Below are 20,402 nucleotides of genomic sequence, written 5' to 3'. Positions count from 1 at the left end.
CTACCACATTGGTATATATATAAATGTATATACATTATATATATACATATATATATGTATGCATATATATATGTGTATATATATATGTGTATATACATATATATATGTATGCATATATATATGTATACATATATATATATATATATATATATGCTATTGATTTTTGAATTTTGATTTTATATCCTGCAAGGTTACTAAAATCATTTATCATTTATTAGGTCTAATCATTTTCTGGTAGAATACTTAGGGTATTTAGTATAGAATCATGTCATCTGTAGATAATAATGTGTTGATTTCCTCCTTTCTTATCTTATCCCTTGTCATATTGCTCTAGTTAGGACTTTGAGCACTATATAAAATACAAGTGGATTGAATGGGAACTATTGTATGTTTCTAGATTTTAGATGAAATGTTCTCAAATTGTATGCATATATTATAATGATGACAATAGGCTTGTTGTAAATATCATTTGTGAGATATTTTCTGCTTATTCCTAATTTTTTACAGACTTCTACTATGAATGGATGTTGAATAATGTGCAATGCCTTTTTTGCATCTATCCCCAAGATCACATAATGCTACTCTTAAGTTAATGGGTAGGGTATACTACATTTATCAATTGACATATTTTGAATTAACCTGAGATGAAACCTGTTTCATCATAAGGTATGACCTTGTCAGTGTGTTCTTTAATTTGGTTCACAAGTATTTTGTAAAAAAAAAAAAATTGCATCCATTCATCAGGAAATTCATTTATAGTTTGTTGCTATCTTTATGTAGTTTTGATATCAGGAGAATGCTGGCTTCATAGAATAAATTTAATATCATTTCTTTCTTTTATATTTTGAAATTCATTTTGAGAAATGTTGATCTTAGATATTCCATAAAATGTCACCAGGCAATCTATCTTGTCCTTGGCTTTTCTTCTTTAACAGAACATTCTCTATCTTACAAATTGTTTTAAAGTCATGCTGTAGATGAGGTTCATTGGCAGAATATTTCCTTAACATATGCAAGGTTTTATGTTGGAATTCTAACACCACATAGAGAAATAGAATTAAAAAGAATAAAGAATAGAAAAGGAAGTAAAAGGAAAGAAAACAAAAAGAGAAAAGAAATGTAAAAGTGTACTAGTATACTAAGCTATATTAAAGCAAGTATATTCAAGGTATATTGAAGACAGGTGGTTATGGAGGACATACATAAGAGGAAAAGGCTTGTTAAAGCACTGCAATAAATAGGTACTGGATGGTAAGAAATATAAGGACATTCATCCCCTTATGGAGTAGAGTTGGGATAATTATATTAGTGCAGACAGGACAGATTTCTGCAATAAACAGATCTGTCTGGTATAAGCATTAACCCAAATACAAAAATTACTATATCACACTCTACCATCCTGCTGCCCTGGTAGAAAGAGTGAATTAAAGGTAATTTTGCATAAATCCTATTTCTTTCCTGTGTTCATTCACATTCTGGTTAAGTTGTGAACACTGAAGATTTTAGAATGTCAAGTTAACAGCCAGTTGTGGTTCAGATATGTTCATAGTCACAAACCAGACTAAGAAGTTTCATTCAAGGAATTTTCATTCTAAAGTAAACTATATTTCTTTTTGAAAAATATATTTCAAGTAATCATTACAGTAACTAAATAATTTATTAATTAGCTATTTTTAAATGAAATAAAGTGGCTGCCTTGAGCATAGTAATAATGAATATAAGTCAAACCATGCGACTTGTTCTATATGAATGTCTCTTCAGAATCCTTCCTGTGGGCCTAAAAAAAAAAAATAGGAACTTAGTTAAGTAAATGTTGAAAAAGAGAAGCTATAAATCCTTTGTACATATTCTGTGACTGGACACCAATCCAGACAGCATACTGAGCTCATGTGTTTTACAACACGAATGTGCTTGGTTCATTTCATTCATTCAGCTTGATCTGTTCAGGAATAAGTTATATGTCAAACATGACAAGTCAAATGGAGAGTATAGACACATGGATGATGAAACAGGATGAAAGGACTGGGAGAAGTACATCAATAGGCATCCAAAGTGACCACTTGAAGTGCAAAGAAGGACCTGAATTGTAACTGCAATGATGGAAAGGTTGCATATATGATCAAACTTGGAGCTATGTTCTATTCACTTACATTTTGATTTATTAATTATTTAAGATAGAGAAAGAGAAGAAGGAGAGAGAGTGAGAGGCAAAGCAAGTGAGAGAGGGTTGGTGTTCCAGGGCCTCTAGCCACTGCAAACAAACTCCAGATGAACGCACCACCTTGTGCACATGGCTTTATGTGGACACTGATGAATTGACCCAAGTCTTAGGCTTTGCAGGCAAGCACCTTAACCACTGAACAATCTCTCCATCCCCACTTACTTTTTTATTCATCTTCAGGATTTGATTTGTCATTTTATAAAATATTGAATTAAATTAATTCCTAGAGGGATAATATCTCACAGTGGAGGGTAAGACATGACCCAAACACAAACAAGTGGGTACTAATTTTTAAAAATATTTTACTTATTTATTTACTTATTAGAGATAGGTAGATGGACAATGGTAGATAGAAGATAGATGAGAGAGGGTAAGAGGAAGAGAGAATGGGCATGCCAGGGCCTCTGCCACTGAAAATGTACTCCAGACTCATGTGCTCACCACTTTGTACAGCTGGCTTTCTGTGGGGTACTATGAATCAAACCCATGTCATCAGGCTTTGCAAGTAAGCCCATTTAACTACTGAGTCATCTTCTCAGCCAGAGTGAGCACTAATTGTCCTCTGTCATTGATTAGTTATGTGAACTGTAGTAAGTGGCTTCACTCTCTGTTCCAGCTTCTTCACCATAGTTATAAGAAGGAATAATGAACGAATAAAAGCAAGCAAGCACTAGCAGTGCCCCTAGCACAATATCAGCACTGTGCATGTCCCGCCATTTAATCCTCATAATAAGCCACAACATAACATATAGAGACCTTATTTTACAAAAAAAAAAAAAAATAACCACAGTAAAGTTACTACCCAAGTCAAGCAGCCAGTATTTGTGACTTAGGATTCCAGTTCAAATAGTTGGGGTATTCTCTGTCACACATCTGCTTTATGGTCTTGAATCTTTATGGTTAGATTTATTTGATCTGCCTAAATGTATGTATACAAAGTACTCAGAACCAGGTGTGGCATGGATAAAATGCCAATAAGTGGTCCTCATACTACTAGTCCTTCTCAGGTTTGTGACCTGAAGGTAAACAGTGTGTGTCTAAGTTACTTATGTTTTCTTATCAGTATACCTAATAGTTTATAAGAGAAATCTCTACCACATCAGGCAGCAACTAGTAACATTTTTTTTTTAATTTTTATTTATTTATTTGATAGTGACAGACACAGAGAGAAAGACAGATAGAGGGAGAGAGAGAGAATGGGTGCGCCAGGGCTTCCAGCCTCTGCAAACGAACTCCAGACGCATGCGCCCCCTTGTGCATCTGGCTAACGTGGGACCTGGGGAACCGAGCCTCGAACCGGGGTCCTTAGGCTTCACAGGCAAGCGCTTAACTGCCAAGCCATCTCTCCAGCCCAACATTTTTTGTTTAACTACCTGGTTCCTTTTATTACCCATGCAGTTTTCCACATAAAAATAAGCAAAAAAATTCCTAAGAGAAAAAAAATATGTTTTGATTTTTTTATACAATACATAGGGGCTAAAAGAGAGAGAAAACATCACATGTAGTCATTAAATATTTATGGAAAAGAAATGTGAAGAAGGAAATAAGAAGAAAATAATCTTTTACCAATTATCACTTTGTAATCTCACAAAATATTGACATGAGAAGAGCACAGCCATTTAGTTGCATCCGCACAGACACACACACACACACACACACACACACACACACACACACAAAACCAAACACACCAAATGGTTGAAAATTATATGCCCATTTAATAGGAAACTGAGTTGCAATCATTTTCATCATACATATTTTATCATATGTAGGTTTATTTGGAATCAAGTGAATATTGCATATGTTATGTGTTTTACCTAAGATGCATAATCAGTGCTTCTAACCTCAAAGAAATCACTGTGCTAATATATAATAATAATGTAAAAATGTCCACGTTATTTTTTGATTAACATAATGCTCTTAAATGACTTAGTTTTTTTAAATTTTTTTATTAATTAGTTTTGTATTCAGCAAATACAGTCAGTTTGGTACCACCATTATTAGGCTCATCCATGACCTAAATGACTTAGTTTATCTGACCTTGTTACTTGGTGTTGCTACCATTCATCTATTCCTCTTAAGAAAATCAGGATAGCATCATAAAGTAATTTTCTCCACATGAATACAGTGTAGAGAATTTCTCATCACTTCTGTTTGTAGTTTTACTGCACACAGAGCTTGGTGTTGTGATTATAGTAAATTTTTAATTTGGATACAAAAATTTAATTTAGAGTGAAAATTTAGTGGAAGGTAGGTTACCAGGGATTGAATTTAATTCAATAAGATCCCTATATGTAGAGTAAAAGTGAATTGATAGGTTGTAAACAGAAATACACCGTGATTAAACTTTTAGTTACAGCTAAGTTTATTTCTGCATTAAGTCAGAAGAAATGCTTATTAACTCTTGCCTTTTAAGATTCATTTTATTTGGTTTTAAGAAATGCAATAAAGCAATAATTCTTATAATACATTTTTGCAGTCCAAACTTACATATGCAAATAGTTATACTGTTTTGTTATGCCTAAGTTCATACACATTTATGTTTAAAATGACTAGTAGGTCAATTGAAAACATACAGTTTCATAAGTCTTACAAAGTTAAATGAGTCATATGTATCATTTTATTTTCAATGTAAATACAAATTCAAGTTATACATTTTCACAAAGTTTGAATTATGAGTGGGTTTTATGTTTACACCTTAAATATTAAATAATTTATTTAAGGCAGACCTCCTGTATCAATGTTGAATTTTACCAGCATCATATGTAACCTTTTGTCTAATTATATGGGCTACACAAAACATCTTGTTGGTTGGAATACTAGAGTTAGCAGTTCTCTTGCTCATTATAAGAGTGTTGTCTTAAACAGAACTTACTCAACAGTCTATGATATAAAAACCAAGCAGAATTTGAGCAGTTCATTTGATAAGGATGGCAGAATTAATTTAAAGTGTCAAACATGAATATGTTCTGCAGAGGTGTATTTTGTACTTATGAAGAAATGACTAAATGTGCTTCATAATCCTGAAATTAAACTTTTGATTAGTATTGTAAGAGGAGACAGGGAAAATAAATTAACAAGCATTTCATACAACTATGTTTCAACAAAATATGATCCTGAAAGATGGAAAAATTATTTTTTTAAATAAAGTACTATCAAGCCTTTTTTTTTTTTTACATAATAAGAAAACCCACCTTTAAAAGATATTTTGCATGCATGCACTGTGTGTGTTAGGTGTGTGTCTTTGCTCACCTATTTGTATGTAGTCAGAAAGGCCAAAGTCACCTTTAGGAAAGTCTGCCAAGCCTTTTTGTACATATAAAGTTCAAAACTTCCAAATCCTAATTTTGATAGTTATATGACTTTCATATACAACACATATTTAATGAAATTGGTGTAAGCAACATAGTGTCTAGATGATAAGCTTCATATTGGGAGAAATTTTATTCAAAATTCAAAATCTAGAAAATGAGCTCCATAACAGCAGACATTATTCTATCCTAATCACTGACATTTTCTAACCTCTGTAAAGCTATATTGTTCATATTAAACAATAAGTATTTGTTGGATGAATAAATTGACAATTTGTAAATGATAAGTTTGGTTATATTTTATATCATAAAGCAAGAATATAGATAGTTGTAAGTTGTCTATGCCAGATGATTTTAAATTCCAAATATGCATTTTATAAGGTAATAGAATTATTCCTCCACAACTGATTACTTGTTTTGTGCTAGTTTAATGAAATAGCAACATTGCATTAGACTGATCAGAGCCAAGATAAGATCCCTAAGAAAACATCTTATATTCTATACACCTTCTTACATAAGCATTCTGTGATTCCCAAAACATCCCCACATGAGATGGATGGACAAGATAGTATTTATTGTTTTACAAAGACTTATTAAAGAAGGAATGCTTTCTATAAGCAGCATGCTACATACTAGATTTATTACTGTGTACCTATGACATTCATGGTCCCTGTTATGTGAAAACTATAAAATAAACAAAAAAGAAAGGAAAACCAACAAACATCAGCAAGTGAACGCAGCATACCAAGTAACAAATGCTTTTAGCAACAGAAATGTAGGTTGGAAGTCTGAAGTTGAACCAATACATACTAATAATGATCAAAGCAGGAAAGTTTCAAGAGAAGTCATTTAACCTGAGCTCTGAACATTGCAAGTAAAGCCTAAAACAACTATTTCCCATTGGCATTAGATCTACAATATTGCGACCAGCAGGCATATATGCCACTAAGAATGGGATACAGAGAGTTACTTGATACCTTTGGAAACAACATTCAGTAGAGTAGGAAATGTTTGTATAATGTTAAATCCTATGTATGAGCATGTGAACATTTCTATTCTGCCAAATAATTACTATGAGGCACTCATACTTTATAATTTAATCTATGCTCAAAATGGTAAAACAACTGCCTAAACTTTAAAAAGTAATAAAATTTTGATAACATCAACAGCATGATTTTACATAACTTCACCATATTCATGTCTTTTATTTGATTTTTTTATTCTACGTTCATTTCCCAGGACAGTCCACTCGTGTTACAGTCTGACAGGAATGTAACAGTGAATGCAAGAAACCGCCTGGGGCAGCTTACTGGACAGCTAACAGTTGGTGAGTGTTGGAGGGTAAAGTTTTCTAATTCTGTATTATTACATTTTAAATTCTCTGGTTATGTTGGAAAAAGAGAAATGAATATATAAATGAAGCTTCCATTACAGCCCAGTTAGCCTGTGCACGTTTTGATATACCCAAAGGTGAAGTACAGCTTCCTCCATTTATTAGCTATTACTTCTGTCAGTGTAATCTAATGAGAATGCATTAAACATGTTTTGCTGGTAATTTTTCCTAAAATAAAAAACAAACCATTTTGTCCAATATATGTTGATAATATGTAGTAAAGTATAGCCAATAGTCAGAAAAAATGTTGTCTATGAAGTCTAGGTATCCATTGCTTTACAGAAATAATCTCTAATTGAAATAATTTACATAATTTCTACATACAGTAAATATTAGTGCTTATGAGTTTCTTATAAAAGTTTTTCTTTTGAAATTATGTACTAAATATCTTAGGATTTAAAAGATAAATATTATTACTATTTTTTATTTCTGAGACATATTGCTCAGAGTGGCCTCAAAAATCGCTCTATAGCCAAGGATAACCTTGAATGCCTGATATTCCTGACCAGTCTCCTGAGTGTGGGGATTACAATTGCATATAACCATCCCTGGATTGATACAATGTTGGTAACTGAATCCAGGGCTTCACAAATTCTAGAAAAGAACATTATTAAGTAAACTACATTCAAAGCCATATTGGATTTTTTCTTATATTATCAAATACATTTAAAATTACAGATTTATATTAAGTTAAAATGTAAGTTAATCACTTGACTCAGTTCCACAAGAAAAAAATACAAACCAAAAATCAGCTGGAGCTATGTGAAATGATTCAGTATTAATATGTGTAAATATGTTAAATTTTGAAATACTCACTCATCCTATGGCAAAATTGCATGCCACCTATACTGTATATTGCTATTCCTACATTTGTATCTCTAGCTACGCTATATCAGATAATATGTGCTATATTTAGAAAAACTGGGGAATGAGAGCAAATTAAAATTTTAAGGACTGAATTATTGTTACTATAATGAGAATTTTGTCAATATTTGCATATAAATATATTTTTCCATTTGAATTACTGAAGTATAGAAAGCTATATTTGAAATATAATATTTACAAATGTGAATTTTAATTTGCCTACATCAATTGCAGTACATGCAATATTTTAGGGAAACTGTTCTATTGAAGCAAAAAGGGCTAGTCATTAAATATGTATTCATTACTATACTACATATTTTATAATAAACAAAAGTTTCTCACTTTTAAAATGAAGCTTTAATGAATTGTTAAAAATTTAGAGAAAAGCAATATTATTGTGTAACTGGTAAAGAAACATTAGGCCTCAACTTTCAGATCAATATGCAATTGTGATGGTTACATTACAATCGTATAGAATTGCCCACTGAAACAGGGCTACACTGAGAAAGTTTTTCATATTGGCTTTCTTATAGTCAAAGTAGAATTTTCTTCTGTAACATTTCTTCATGTTTAAAAGAATTCTTAGTGTAAGTGTCAGTATGTAAACAAAGAATATAAAGATTATATGACAAAATCCATTGTCAAATACAGCAAATATACAATGCCTGCCTGAAGAATAAGTCAGTTGTTTCATCTTGCAAGAAGGGTAGTTGTTAGTAGGAGAGTAATCAAATGCCATCTGAATTCTTCATGCTTTCGTGAAAGAAATATAAAGGACATTTTGTGTTTATATCTTAGTTACTCTTACAAACTGCTTTCAATGTAATATTAATATTTGCTAAAAATAGAATACAAGAACAAAGTTAAACTTAGTTTTAAATGCAGAAAATAAATTAATCTAATAACCAATTATGCAGATAGAAACACATTTCATCTAGTAAAACAAATTACAAAGTGGTACTTGAGGCTGTTGTTGTTGATATATATCTTTCCATTGATCTGCATTTTTTAAATATTTTGTGTATTTTTATTTATTTATTTGAGAGTGACAGAGAAAGAGGCAGTTACAGAGAGAGAGAGAGAGAGAATGGGCGCGCCAGGGTCTCCAGCCACTGCAAACGAACTCCAGACACATACACCCCCTTGTGCATCTGGCTAACGTGGGTCCTGGGGAATCGAGCCGCGAACCGGGGTCCTTAGGCTTCACAGGCAAGCGCTTAACCGCTAAGCCATCTCTCCAGCCCTTGATCTGCATTTTGTAACAAACATAATCCAAAAATAGTTTAGAGCTGAGTTGGGGAAATAATGTATTCAGTAATAATATATTAGAAGTGATAATGTAGCTAACAACTGAATATTTGGTTGGACTTCATAAAAATGACCTCACCAGAGACCAAGTTTTTTCTCTCCTAAATGGGAATGGCACTTAACTTGAATGTTGCCTTGTAGTGGGAGTGGTTCAATGCCTAAAAATGGTCAACAATTGTATTTTGAATGTCTACTAAATACAATTACTGATGTCATTTGTTGTAAATGTAGTTATTATGTAGAATATTAATGATGATTTTCTATGCTTCATACCAATGTAACAATAATTGAGATAGATATGTTACATCCCAATTGATACAGATATCTATGCAAACAGACATGTTTCATGGAACCTTGAACAATAAACAGAAAAATTCAGCTTTACATAGACTTTGAAGATGGATCAACTCTAGCAATATATTTAATCAAAATTCATTTTTAAAACTAAATACAAATTTGGTGACAAAAAGTAAATATTTTAATCATTTCCCTCCATATTTCATTTAGTTTTTAGGGGACATAGGCTTTATTATAATATATAATTATGTTACTACTTAGGAATATCAATCTGCTTTTTTTTTTATATAATTTTATTTATTTATTTGAGAGCGACAGATACAGAGAGAAAGACAGATAGAGGGAGAGAGAGAGAATGGGCGCGCCAGGGCTTCCAGCCACTGCAAACAAACTCCAGATGGGTGCACCCCCTTGTGCATCTGGCTAATGTGGGACCTGGGGAACTGAGCCTCGAACCGGGGTCCTTAGGCTTCACAGGCAAGCGCTTAACCGCTAATCCATCTCTCCAGCCCTCAATCCGCTTTTTTATGTTGACCTTTAACTTTTATAATACAATAATACAATATCTTTTTTTTTTCTTTTTCTTTCTTTTCATTTTATTTTTTTGGTTTTCTGAGGTAGGGTCTTACTCTAGTAAAGGCTGACCTGGAATTTACTATGTAGTCTCAGGGTAGCTTCGAACTCATGGTGATCCTCCTAACTCTGCCTTCCAAGTGCTGGGATTAAAGGCATAATCCATCATGGCTGGCTACAATACCTTTTTAAAAAATCCAAACACAATGAAGCTCTACAGAAGTCCCTCAGATGACGATAGGCATGGGACCTGGTGCAGAGGTGCCTAGTGAATGGAGATGCTAGAGAATCTGCATGCTGTAAAGGCCACGCTTAGACCACAGGAGGGATCTCATTATAAGCATTTCATTTTCCAATGATCAAGGCCAAGCTAGAGGTGAAGATTTTTATCTGGCCAGCTCTGTGGGAAAACTCTACTTCCTCTGTAAGAAAAATAAAAGGAACAACTGTTTTTCTTTTGCATATGACACCTTGTTCAGAGGCTAGGCATGGTGGTGCATGCCTATAATCTAGCACTTGGGATTCTGATATCATCAAGCTATCTCTCACCATTAAATGCTTAGTTAACTCTACCATTGTAATAAGCTTTGGACATTCTTTTCCAAATTATATATCCTATATGCATGAGAAAAGCCTCATTAGTACCTACCTGTACCATTGTGTTGTCAAAAGTACATATGAAAGTTTTCAACCCCTAGGGCTCATGACTACCCCTGTTTTAAGTTTTCAGTATCAGGGATGTGTTTCCCCCCATGGAGTGGGCCTCAAATCTAGTGGAGGGCAGTTGGTTTCCACCATGACAGATGTGCCACTATTGCACCTGTTGGCTCATTTGGGTTGGCTGGCCAATTATAAGGCTTGCAGTGTACACTATTGAGTATATTCACTGGTAGCATCTCTTACTCCCATTGAACTACATGTAGAATTGCTTATTCCAGCTTTCTGCCAGCTGGTCTACATGGAGGAGGTTATTAGCTCAGTTCCAGCAGGATTTCTCAGTGGCCTTGCAGCCCAAGTATGTGGAGTCTTCAACAATAGGGTCTTACCATCAATTCCTGGTGGGAAACCAAGGGCCTCGGTCATGGCATATAATGTTTTGGGGGCATCGGGGATCTCCTTGGCCAACAACTTACTGGAGGTATCCCATCCCTAGCACTGAAAACTTTCTAACAGTGATCTATGGCTCCTGAGTGTTCCAATGACCGAAACTGGAGGATTCCATGTGATTTATTTGCATCCTCTTAGATTTTGATTAGCCCTCCCTCCACCTTTCCTTTACTCAGTCTCTTCCTCTGACCTCAATTTGGGCCTTTTCACTCTCGTTAATCTATTTTTCTACTTACATATATACAATACCAACCTATCAAGTACCTTCCTCCCTTCCTTTCTCTTCCCTTTGTATCTCCTATTTAACTTACTGGCCTCTGCTACTGAGTTTTTTTCATTCTCACACAGAAGCCCAATCATCTGTAGCTAGGATCCACATATGAGGGAGAACATGTGGCGCTTGGCTTTCTGGGCCTGGGTTCCCTCATTGAGTATAATCCTTTCCAGATCCATACACTTTCCTGCAAATTTCATAACTTTATTTTTCTTTACCACTGAGTAGAACTCCATTGTATAAATGTACCACATCTTCATTATCCACTCATCTGTTGAGGGACATCTAGGCTGGTTCCATTTCCCAGGTATTATAAATTGAGCAGCAATAAACATGGTTGAGCATGTACTTCTAAGGAAATGAGATGAGTCCTTTGGATATATGCCTAGGAGTGCTATAGCTGGGTCATATGGTAGATCAATCTCTAGCTGTTTTAGGAACCTCCACACTGTTTTCCACAATGGCTGGACCAGATTACATTCCCACCAGCAGTGCAGAAGGGTTCCTTTTTTTCCACATCCCCACCAACATTTATGATCATTTGTTTTCATGATGGTGGCCAATCTGACAGGAGTGAGATGGAATCTCAATGTAGTTTTAATCTGCATTTCCCTGATGACTAGTGACGTAGAAAATTTTTTTAGATGCTTATATGCCATTCGTATTTCTTCCTTTGAGAACTCTCTATTTAGCTCCATAGCCCATTTTTTGATTGGCTTGTTTGATTCCTTATTATTGAACATTTTGAGTTCTTTGTATATCCTAGATATTAATCCTCTATCAGATATATAGCTGGCGAAGATTTTTTCCCATTCTGTAGGTTGCCTCTTTGCTTTTTTCACTGTGTCCTTTGCGGTGCAAAATCTTTGTAATTTCATTAGGTCCCAGTGGTTAATCTGTGGTTTTATTGCCTGAGCAATTGGGGTTGTATTCAGAAAGTCTTTGCCAAGACCAATATGTTGAAGGGTTTCCCCTACTTTTCCTCTAGCAGTTTCAAAGTTTCAGGTCTGATGTTAAGGTCTTTAATCCATTTGGACTTATCTTGTGCATGGAGAGAGAGAAGAATCTATTTTTATCCTTCTGCAGATATTTATCCAGTTTTCAAAACACCATTTGCTGAAGAGGCTGTCTCTTCTCCAATGAGTATTTTTGGCATTTTTATCGAATATCAGATGGCTATAGCTACTTGGGCTTACATCTGGGTCCTCTATTCTGTTCCACTGATCTACATGTCTGTTTTTGTGCCAGTACCATGCTGTTTTTGTTACTATGGCTCTGTAGTATAGGTTAAAATCAGGTATGGTGATACCACCAGCCTCTTTTTTGTTGCTCAGTATTATTTTAGATATTCGAGGTTTTTTGTGATTCCAAATAAATTTTTGGATTGTTTTTTCTATTTCCATGAAGAAAGCCTTTGGAATTTTGATAGGGATTGCATTAAATGTGTAGATTGCTTTAGGTAAGATTGCCATTTTCACGATATTGATTCTTCTAATCCAGGAAAAAGGGATGTTTCTCCACTTTCTAGTGTCTTCTGCAATTTCTCGCTTGAGTGTTTTAAAGTTCTCATTGTATAGATTCTTTACTTCCTTGGTTAGGTTTATTCCAAGGTATTTTATTTTTTTTGATGCAATTGTGAATGGGAGTGATTCTCTGATTTCATCCTCTGTGTGTTTGTTGTTAGCATATATGAAGGCTACTGATTTCTGTGTATTTATTTTGTATCCTGCTACATTGCTGTAGGTTTTGATAAGCTCTAACAGCTTGCTAGTAGAGTCTTTAGGGTCCTTTATGTATAGAATCATGTCATCTGCAAATAATGATAACTTGATCTCTTCCTTTCCAATTTGTATCCATTTTATGTGTGTCTCTTGCATTATTGCTATGGCTAAGACTTCCAAAACTATATTAAATAGAAGTGGAGACAGTGGACACCCTTGTCTTGTTCCTGATTTTAGTGGGAAAGCTTCCAGTTTTTCCCCATTTAGTAATATGTTGGCTGTAGGCTTGTCATAAATAGCCTTTATTATATTGAGATATGTTCCTTCTATTCCCAGTCTCTGTAGGACTTTTATCATGAAGGGATGTTGGATTTTGTCAAATGCTTTCTCTGCATCTAATGAGATGATCATGTGATTTTTGTCCTTCAACCCATTTATGTAATGTATCACATTTATAGATTTGCGTATGTTGAACCATCCCTGAATCTCTGGGATAAAGCCGACTTGGTCAGGGTGAATGATCTTTTTGATATACTCTTGTATTCTGTTGGCCAATATTTTGTTGAGAATTTTTGCATCTATGTTCATGAGGGAGATTGGTCTGTAATTTTCTTTTTTTGTTCTATCTTTGCCTGGTTTTGGTATCAGGTGATGCTGGCCTCATAGAAGGAGTTTGGTAGAATTCCTTCTTTTTCTATTTCCTGGAAAAGCTTAAGAAGCAATGGTGTTAGCTCTTCCTTAAAAGTCTGGTAAAATTCAGCAGTGAATCCATCCGGGCCTGGGCTTTTTTTAGTTGGGAGATTATTGATAACTGTTCGGATCTCCATGTTTGTTATAGGTCTATTTAAGTGATTAATCTCATTTTGATTTAATTTAGGTAGGTCATATAGATCAAGGAAATCATCCATTTCTTTCAGATTTTCATACTTTGTGGAGTATATGCTTTTATAGTATGTCCCTATGATTTTTTGAATTTCTCTGGAATCTGTTGTGATGTTACCTTGTTCATCTCTGATTTTATTAATTTGTGTCTCTTCTCTCTTTCTTTTGATCAGATTTGCTAAGGGTTTATCAATCTTGTTTATCCTTTCAAAGAACCAACTCTTTGTTTCATTAATTCTTTGCATTGTTCTTTTTGTTTCTATTTCATTAATTTCTGCCCTAATCTTTATTATTTCTTCCCGTCTACTGATTTTTGGTTTGCCTTGTTCTTCTTTTTCCAAGGCTTTAAGGTGAAGCATTAGGTCGTTTACTTGCGACCTTTCTAATTTCTTAATATAGGCACTTAAGGCTATAAATTTACCTCTTAGAACTGCCTTCATTGTGTCCCAGAGATTTTGGTATGTTGTGTTCTCATTATCATATGACTCTATAAATTTTTTGATTTCCTTTTTGATTTCTTCATTGACCCACTCATCATTTAGTAGTGTATTGTTTAGTTTCCATGATTTTGTTTATGCTCTATAGCCTTTCTTGCTACTGATTTGTAGTTTAATTCCATTGTGGTCAGATAGAATGCAAGGAATTATTTCAACTTTCCTGAATTTGTTAAGATTTGCTTTGTGTCCTAATATATGATCTATTTTAGAGAATGTTCCATGTGCTGCTGAAAAGAATGTATATTCTGCAGCCTTTGGATGAAATGTCCTGTATATAGCTGTTAGGTCCATTCCTTCTATGACCTCATTTAGTCCAGATGACTCTCTGTTTATTCTTTCCCTGGATGACCTGTCAATTGATGAGAGTGGGGTGTTAAAGTCACCCACCACCACTGTGTTTGGTGTTATCTGTTACCTTAGTTCTAATAGTGTTTGTTTGACGAATTTGGGAGCCCCCATGTTAGGTGCATATATTTAGGATTGTAATGTCCTCCTGTTGGAGTGTGCCCTTAATCAATATAAAGTGACCTTCCTTATCTTTCTTGACAAACGTCGGACTAAAGTCTACCCTGTCTGATATTAGGATAGCAACCCCTGCTTGTTTTCTAGGCCCATTTGCTTGAAACACCGTCTTCCAACCTTTCACCCTAAGGTAATGTCTATCCTTTGTAGAAAGGTGAGTTTCTTGGAGACAACAAATTGTAGGATCCTGCTTTTTAACCCAGTCTGCAAATCTATGTCTTTTCGTTGGGGCATTGAGACCGTTGATATTAAGAGATATTATTGAAAGGTGTGTATTTATGTTTGCCATTTTTGTGTGTGTGTGTTTCTGGTTCTACCTGTGCTCTTTTCTGTTAACTGGTATTTGAGTATAGCTTGTTTTTTCTAGGTTCCTTATATGTGTGCTTTTCCTTTTGTTCAGCATGGAGGATTCTATCAAGTATTTTCTGTAGAGCTGGTTTTGTCTTCAAATACTCCTTTAACCTGCTTTTGTCATGGAATGTCTTTATTTCTCCATCTATTTGAATGGATAACTTTACAGGATAAAGTAACCTTGGTTGACAGTTGTTATCTTTCAGAACTTGGAATATATCACTCCAGGCCCTTCTGGCTTTAAAAGTTTGTGTTGAATAATCTGCTGTAATCCTGTTGGCTTGCTTTTGTAGGTAACTTGATTTTTCTCTCTAACTGCTTTCAATATTTTTTCTTTGGTGTGTGTGTTTGGATGTTTGATTATAATATGGCGAGGAGAGTTTCTTTCTGGGTTTTGTCTGGCTGGGGTTCTAAAGGCTTCCTGTATCTGTATTGGCACCTCTTTCCCAATTTGGGGGAAATTTTCCTCTATGATTTTGTTGAAGATGCCTACTATGCCTCTGGAGTGGAGTTCTTCTCCTTCTACTATGCCCTGAATTCTTATATTGGATCTTTTCATAATGTCCCGAATATCTTGAAATTCCCACTCATACTTTTCTATAAGTTTGTCTTTCTCTTTGTTGGACTGCATTAGGTCTGCCACCTGGTCTTCTAGCTTAGATATTCTGTCCTCTCCCTCATCCATCCTACTGGTGAGATTTTCTATAGAGTTTTTTATTTCATTAACTGTGTTCTTCATTGCTAGTAATTCTGACTGGTTTTTCTTTATTAATTCTATTTCCCTATTTATGTCTTGTATTGCCTTCTTTATTTCATTAAATTGGTGTCCTGCCTCTTCTTTGATTCCTTTGATTTCCTCTTTGATTTCTTCTTTGATTGTTTTCGTGTGTTCTTTGACTTCTTTGAACATATTTATAATCATTCTTTTGAAATCTTTTGCAGGCATTTCCTCTAACTCTTTCTCACTGGAGGACATTTCTGATGCATTAATACTTTTAGGTGGATTTATATTGTCTTGCTTTTTAGTGTTTCTTGTGTTGTATTGTATATATTTTTGCATCTTGGATTAAGTTAATGCTTGGATTTTCTAGCTAGCTGTGTATTCTTAGCTGTATTAATTGATTTGATGTAATATATTTTCAGGGTAGGACCTTAAGGTATTAGGTGTGGCTCTTAAGACTCTCAGAGTATCTACAAAGATGTTCTTAGGGGTTGAGTTTCCCTGCTATAGGAGTATTCAAGCAGGCTGAGTGGAATAAAATACAGGTAGATTCTAAAATTTAACTGAAAACTGTACACATTCAATCAAAAGCAGTCCTGAGTATGTATGCAAGAGTAGTTATTATAATGACCAGATCCTCTATCAACAAAGAGGTTTAGATTTCTGGTCTGTTGAGGGATCCAAGTCAGCTTGTGACCAAGTGAGACCCTTCCCTGGTGCAATCCCAGTTACCTTGGGTGATTTTGGTCTCAGTCAAGTTGCTGCCTGGGTCGTCGGGCTGCTGTTCTGATTTCTGGAGCTGGGCACTGGCTTTTCCTGTGGGGCAAACCGAGCCACTGCTGTTGCCTCTGCTGCTGCTAAGCTGCCACTGCTGGAGCCACCACTGCTACTGAAGCTGCTGCTGCTGTGTCCACTGCCGCTGCTCCCCCTGAACCTGCTGCTGCGGGATCTGCCGCTGCTGCCGCTCCTGGGTCTGCTGCTGCTGGTGCTGCAGGTACCGGTGCCAGAGCCGCTGATGTTGCTCTCGAACTCTGCTCCTGCTTGGGTCCAGTTGTCAGCCCAAGTTGACGTGGCTGGGTCCCGGGCAGCTGCTCTGTTCGCTGGAGCTGGGCTCAGGCGGTGGGGGAGGGGAGGGAGCCGCGGCTGCTCTGGTTGTCTCGCTGTTCCACGTGTTCTTCTACCTTGCGGTCTGCTCCTCCGCTGCTCGCTGCCGCTCTCCCCTCACGTTTCCCGAGTTGTGGAGAGCGCGGTGTGAGGGGAAAATCCCGCACCTGGCTTTTCCTGCGGCTCGAGCCGAGTCTGGCGGTTTTCTGCTGCGCCGCGGCCGCGGCTTTGGCCGAGCTGCCGGACCACTTTTCCCACCTGTGCAGGCTCTGGATGCTCTATAACTCTTCTACTTCTCCGCTGCCGCTTCAATTTCCTATACACCTCACTTTTTAGTAAAAGTGTGTATTTTGCTGAGTTTTTTTTGGTCTTTTTCCCCCCTAGGCTGCTTTGGCGTGGTACCTATGCTGCCATCTTAACGGGAAGCTCTCAGTATTATTTTAGATATCTGAGGGTTTTTTGTGATTCCAAATGAACTTTTGAATTTTTTTTTCTATTTCCAGGAAGAATGCCTTTGAAATTTTGGTGGGGACTGCATTAAATATGTAGATTGCTTTTGGTAAGACTGCCATTTGCACAGTCTTGATTCTTCCAATCCAGGAACAGGGGATGTTTTTCCCTTTCCTAGTGTCTTCTGCAGTTTCTCACTTGAGTGTTTTATAGTTTTCACTGTAGAGATCCTTTACCTCCTTGGTTAGGTTTATTCCAAGGTATTTTATTTTCTTTGATTCAAATGTGAATGAGAGTGATTCTCTGATTTCATCCTCTTTGTGTTTGTTGTTAACATATAGGAAGACTACTGATTTCTGTGCATTTATTTTGTATCCTGCACATGGCTGTAGGTGTTTATCACCTCTAACAGTTTGCTGGAGAGTCTTTAGGGTCCTTTATATTTAGAATCATATCATCTGAAAATAATGATAACTTGATTTCTTCCTTTCCAATTTGTATCCCTTTTATGTGTGTCTCTTGCCTTATTTCTATGGCTAAGACTTCCCATACTATATTAAATAAAAGTGGAGACAGTGGACATGCTTGTCTTGTTGCTGATTTTAGTGGAAAAGCTTCCAGTTTTTCCCCATTTAGTAATATATTGACAGTAGGCTTGTCATAAATAGCCTTTATTATATTGAGATATGTTCCTTCTATTCCCAGTCTCTGTAAGACTTTTATCATGAATGGATGTTGGATTTTTGTCAAATGCTTTCTCTGCATCTAATGAGATAAGGTAATTTTTGTCCTTCAGTCCATTTATATAAAGTATTACATTTATGAATTTGCATTTGTTGAACCATCCCTGCATCTCTGGGATAAAGCCTAGTTGGTCAGGGTAAATGATCTTTCTACTATATTGTTTTCAGTTTGCCAATATTTCGTTGAGAATTTTTGCATCTATGTCCATGAGGGAGATTGGTCTGTAATTTTCTTTTTTTGTTCTATCTTTGCCAGGTTTTGTTATCATTGTGAAGCTGGCTTCATAGAAGGAATTTGGTAGAATTCCTTCTTTTTCTATTTTATGGAAAACCTTAAGAACCAATGGTGGGCTGGAGAGATGGATTAGTGGTTAAACGCTTGCCTGTGAAGCCTAAGAACCCCAGTTTGAGGCTCAGTTCCCCAGAACCCACGTTAGCCAGATTCACAAGAGGGTGCACACATCTGGAGTTCATTTGTAGTGGCTGGAGGCCCTGGCGCAACCATTGTCAATCTCTCTGTCTCTCTCTCTCTCTCTCTCTCTCTGCCTCTTTCTCTTTCTGTCTGTTGCTCTCAAATAAATAAATAAAAATTTTAAAAAAAGAACCAATGGTGTTAGTTCTTTCTGGAACGTCTGGTAAAATTCAGTAGTGAATCCATCTGGGTCTGGACTTTTTTATTTGGGAGATTTTTGATAACTGCTTGGATCTCCATGCTTCTTATAGGTCTATTCAAGTGATTAATCTCATCTTGATTTAATTTAGGTAGGTGATATAAATCAAGGAAATCATCCATTTCTTTCAGATTTTCATACTTTGTGGAGTATATGCATTTATATTATGTACCTATGATTTTTTAAATTTTTCTGGCACCTGTTGGGATGTTACCTTTTTCATCTCTAATTTTATTAATTTGTGTCTTGTCTCTCTTTCTTTTAGTCAGATTTGCTAATGTTTATCAATCTTGTTTATCCTTTCAAAGAACCATCTCTTTGTTTCATTAATTCGTTGGGTTTTTGTTGTTGTTGTTGTTGCTGTTCTTGTTGCTATTTATTTATTTATTTATTTTTGTTTGTTTGTTTTTTGTTTTTTCTAGGTAGGGTCTCACTCTGGTCCAGGCTGACCTGGAATTAACTCTGTAGTCTCAGGTTGGCCTTGAACTCATGGCGATCCTCCTACCTCTGCCTCCCGAGTGCTGGGATTAAAGGCATGCGCCACCACACCTGGCCTTGTTGCTGTTTCTATTTCATTAATTTCTGGCCTAATCTTTATTTCTTCCCATCTACTGGTAATTGATAATTGATAATTGGTTTTCATTGTTCTTTTTCCAATGCTTTAAGGTGAAGCATTAGGTTGTTTACTTACAACTTTTCTAATTTCTTCACATAGGCACTTAAAGCTATAAATTTACCTCTTAGGACTGCCTTCATGTGTCCCAGAGATTTTCATATATTGTGTTCTCATTATCATTTGACTCTATAAATTTTTTGATTTCCTTCTTGATTTCTTCATTGACCCATTCATCATTCAGTAGTGTGTTGTTTAATTTCCATGATTTTGTGTATGTTCTGTAGCCTTTCTTGCTATTGATTTGTAGTTTGATTCCACTGTGGTCAGATAGAATGCAACAAATTATTTCAGTTTTCCTGTATTTGTTAAGATTTGCTTTGTGTCCCAATATATGTTCTATTTTAGAGAATGTTCCATGTGCTGCTGAAAAGAATGTATATTCTGCAGCATTTGGATGAAATATCCTGTAGATATCTGTTAGATATATTCCTTCTATGACCTCATTTAGTCCATATGCCTCTCTGTTCATTTTTTCCTGGGATGACCTGTCCATTGATGAAAGTTGGGTATTGAAGTCACCCGCCACTATTGTGTTTGGTGTTATCTGTGACCTTAGTTCTAATAGTGTTTGTTTGATGAATTTTGGAGCCTCCATGTTAGGTGCATATGTGTTTAGGATTGTAATGTCCTCCTGTTGGAGGGTGCCTTTAATCAATATGAAGTGGCCTTCTTTATCTTTCTTCACTAATGTTGGACTGCAGTCCACCTTGTAAGGC

General features: G+C 35.6%; 1 protein-coding gene across 1 annotated transcript in view; it reads left to right on the top strand.

The window, feature by feature from the left end:
- Positions 1 to 20,402, top strand: part of Sgcz (sarcoglycan zeta) — a 1,272,783-nt gene that overhangs the window by 1,133,364 nt on the left and 119,017 nt on the right. Inside the window, exon 4 of the mRNA XM_045137940.1 lies at positions 6,772 to 6,859. Coding sequence (XP_044993875.1) covers positions 6,772 to 6,859 — 88 coding nt within the window. The remainder of the gene's footprint in view (positions 1 to 6,771; positions 6,860 to 20,402) is intronic.

Source organism: Jaculus jaculus, chromosome 1 (assembly GCF_020740685.1).
Source record: "Jaculus jaculus isolate mJacJac1 chromosome 1, mJacJac1.mat.Y.cur, whole genome shotgun sequence".
In the NCBI taxonomy this organism is placed as follows: Eukaryota; Metazoa; Chordata; class Mammalia; order Rodentia; family Dipodidae; genus Jaculus; species Jaculus jaculus.
This window is presented reverse-complemented; position numbering and strand designations above follow the sequence as displayed.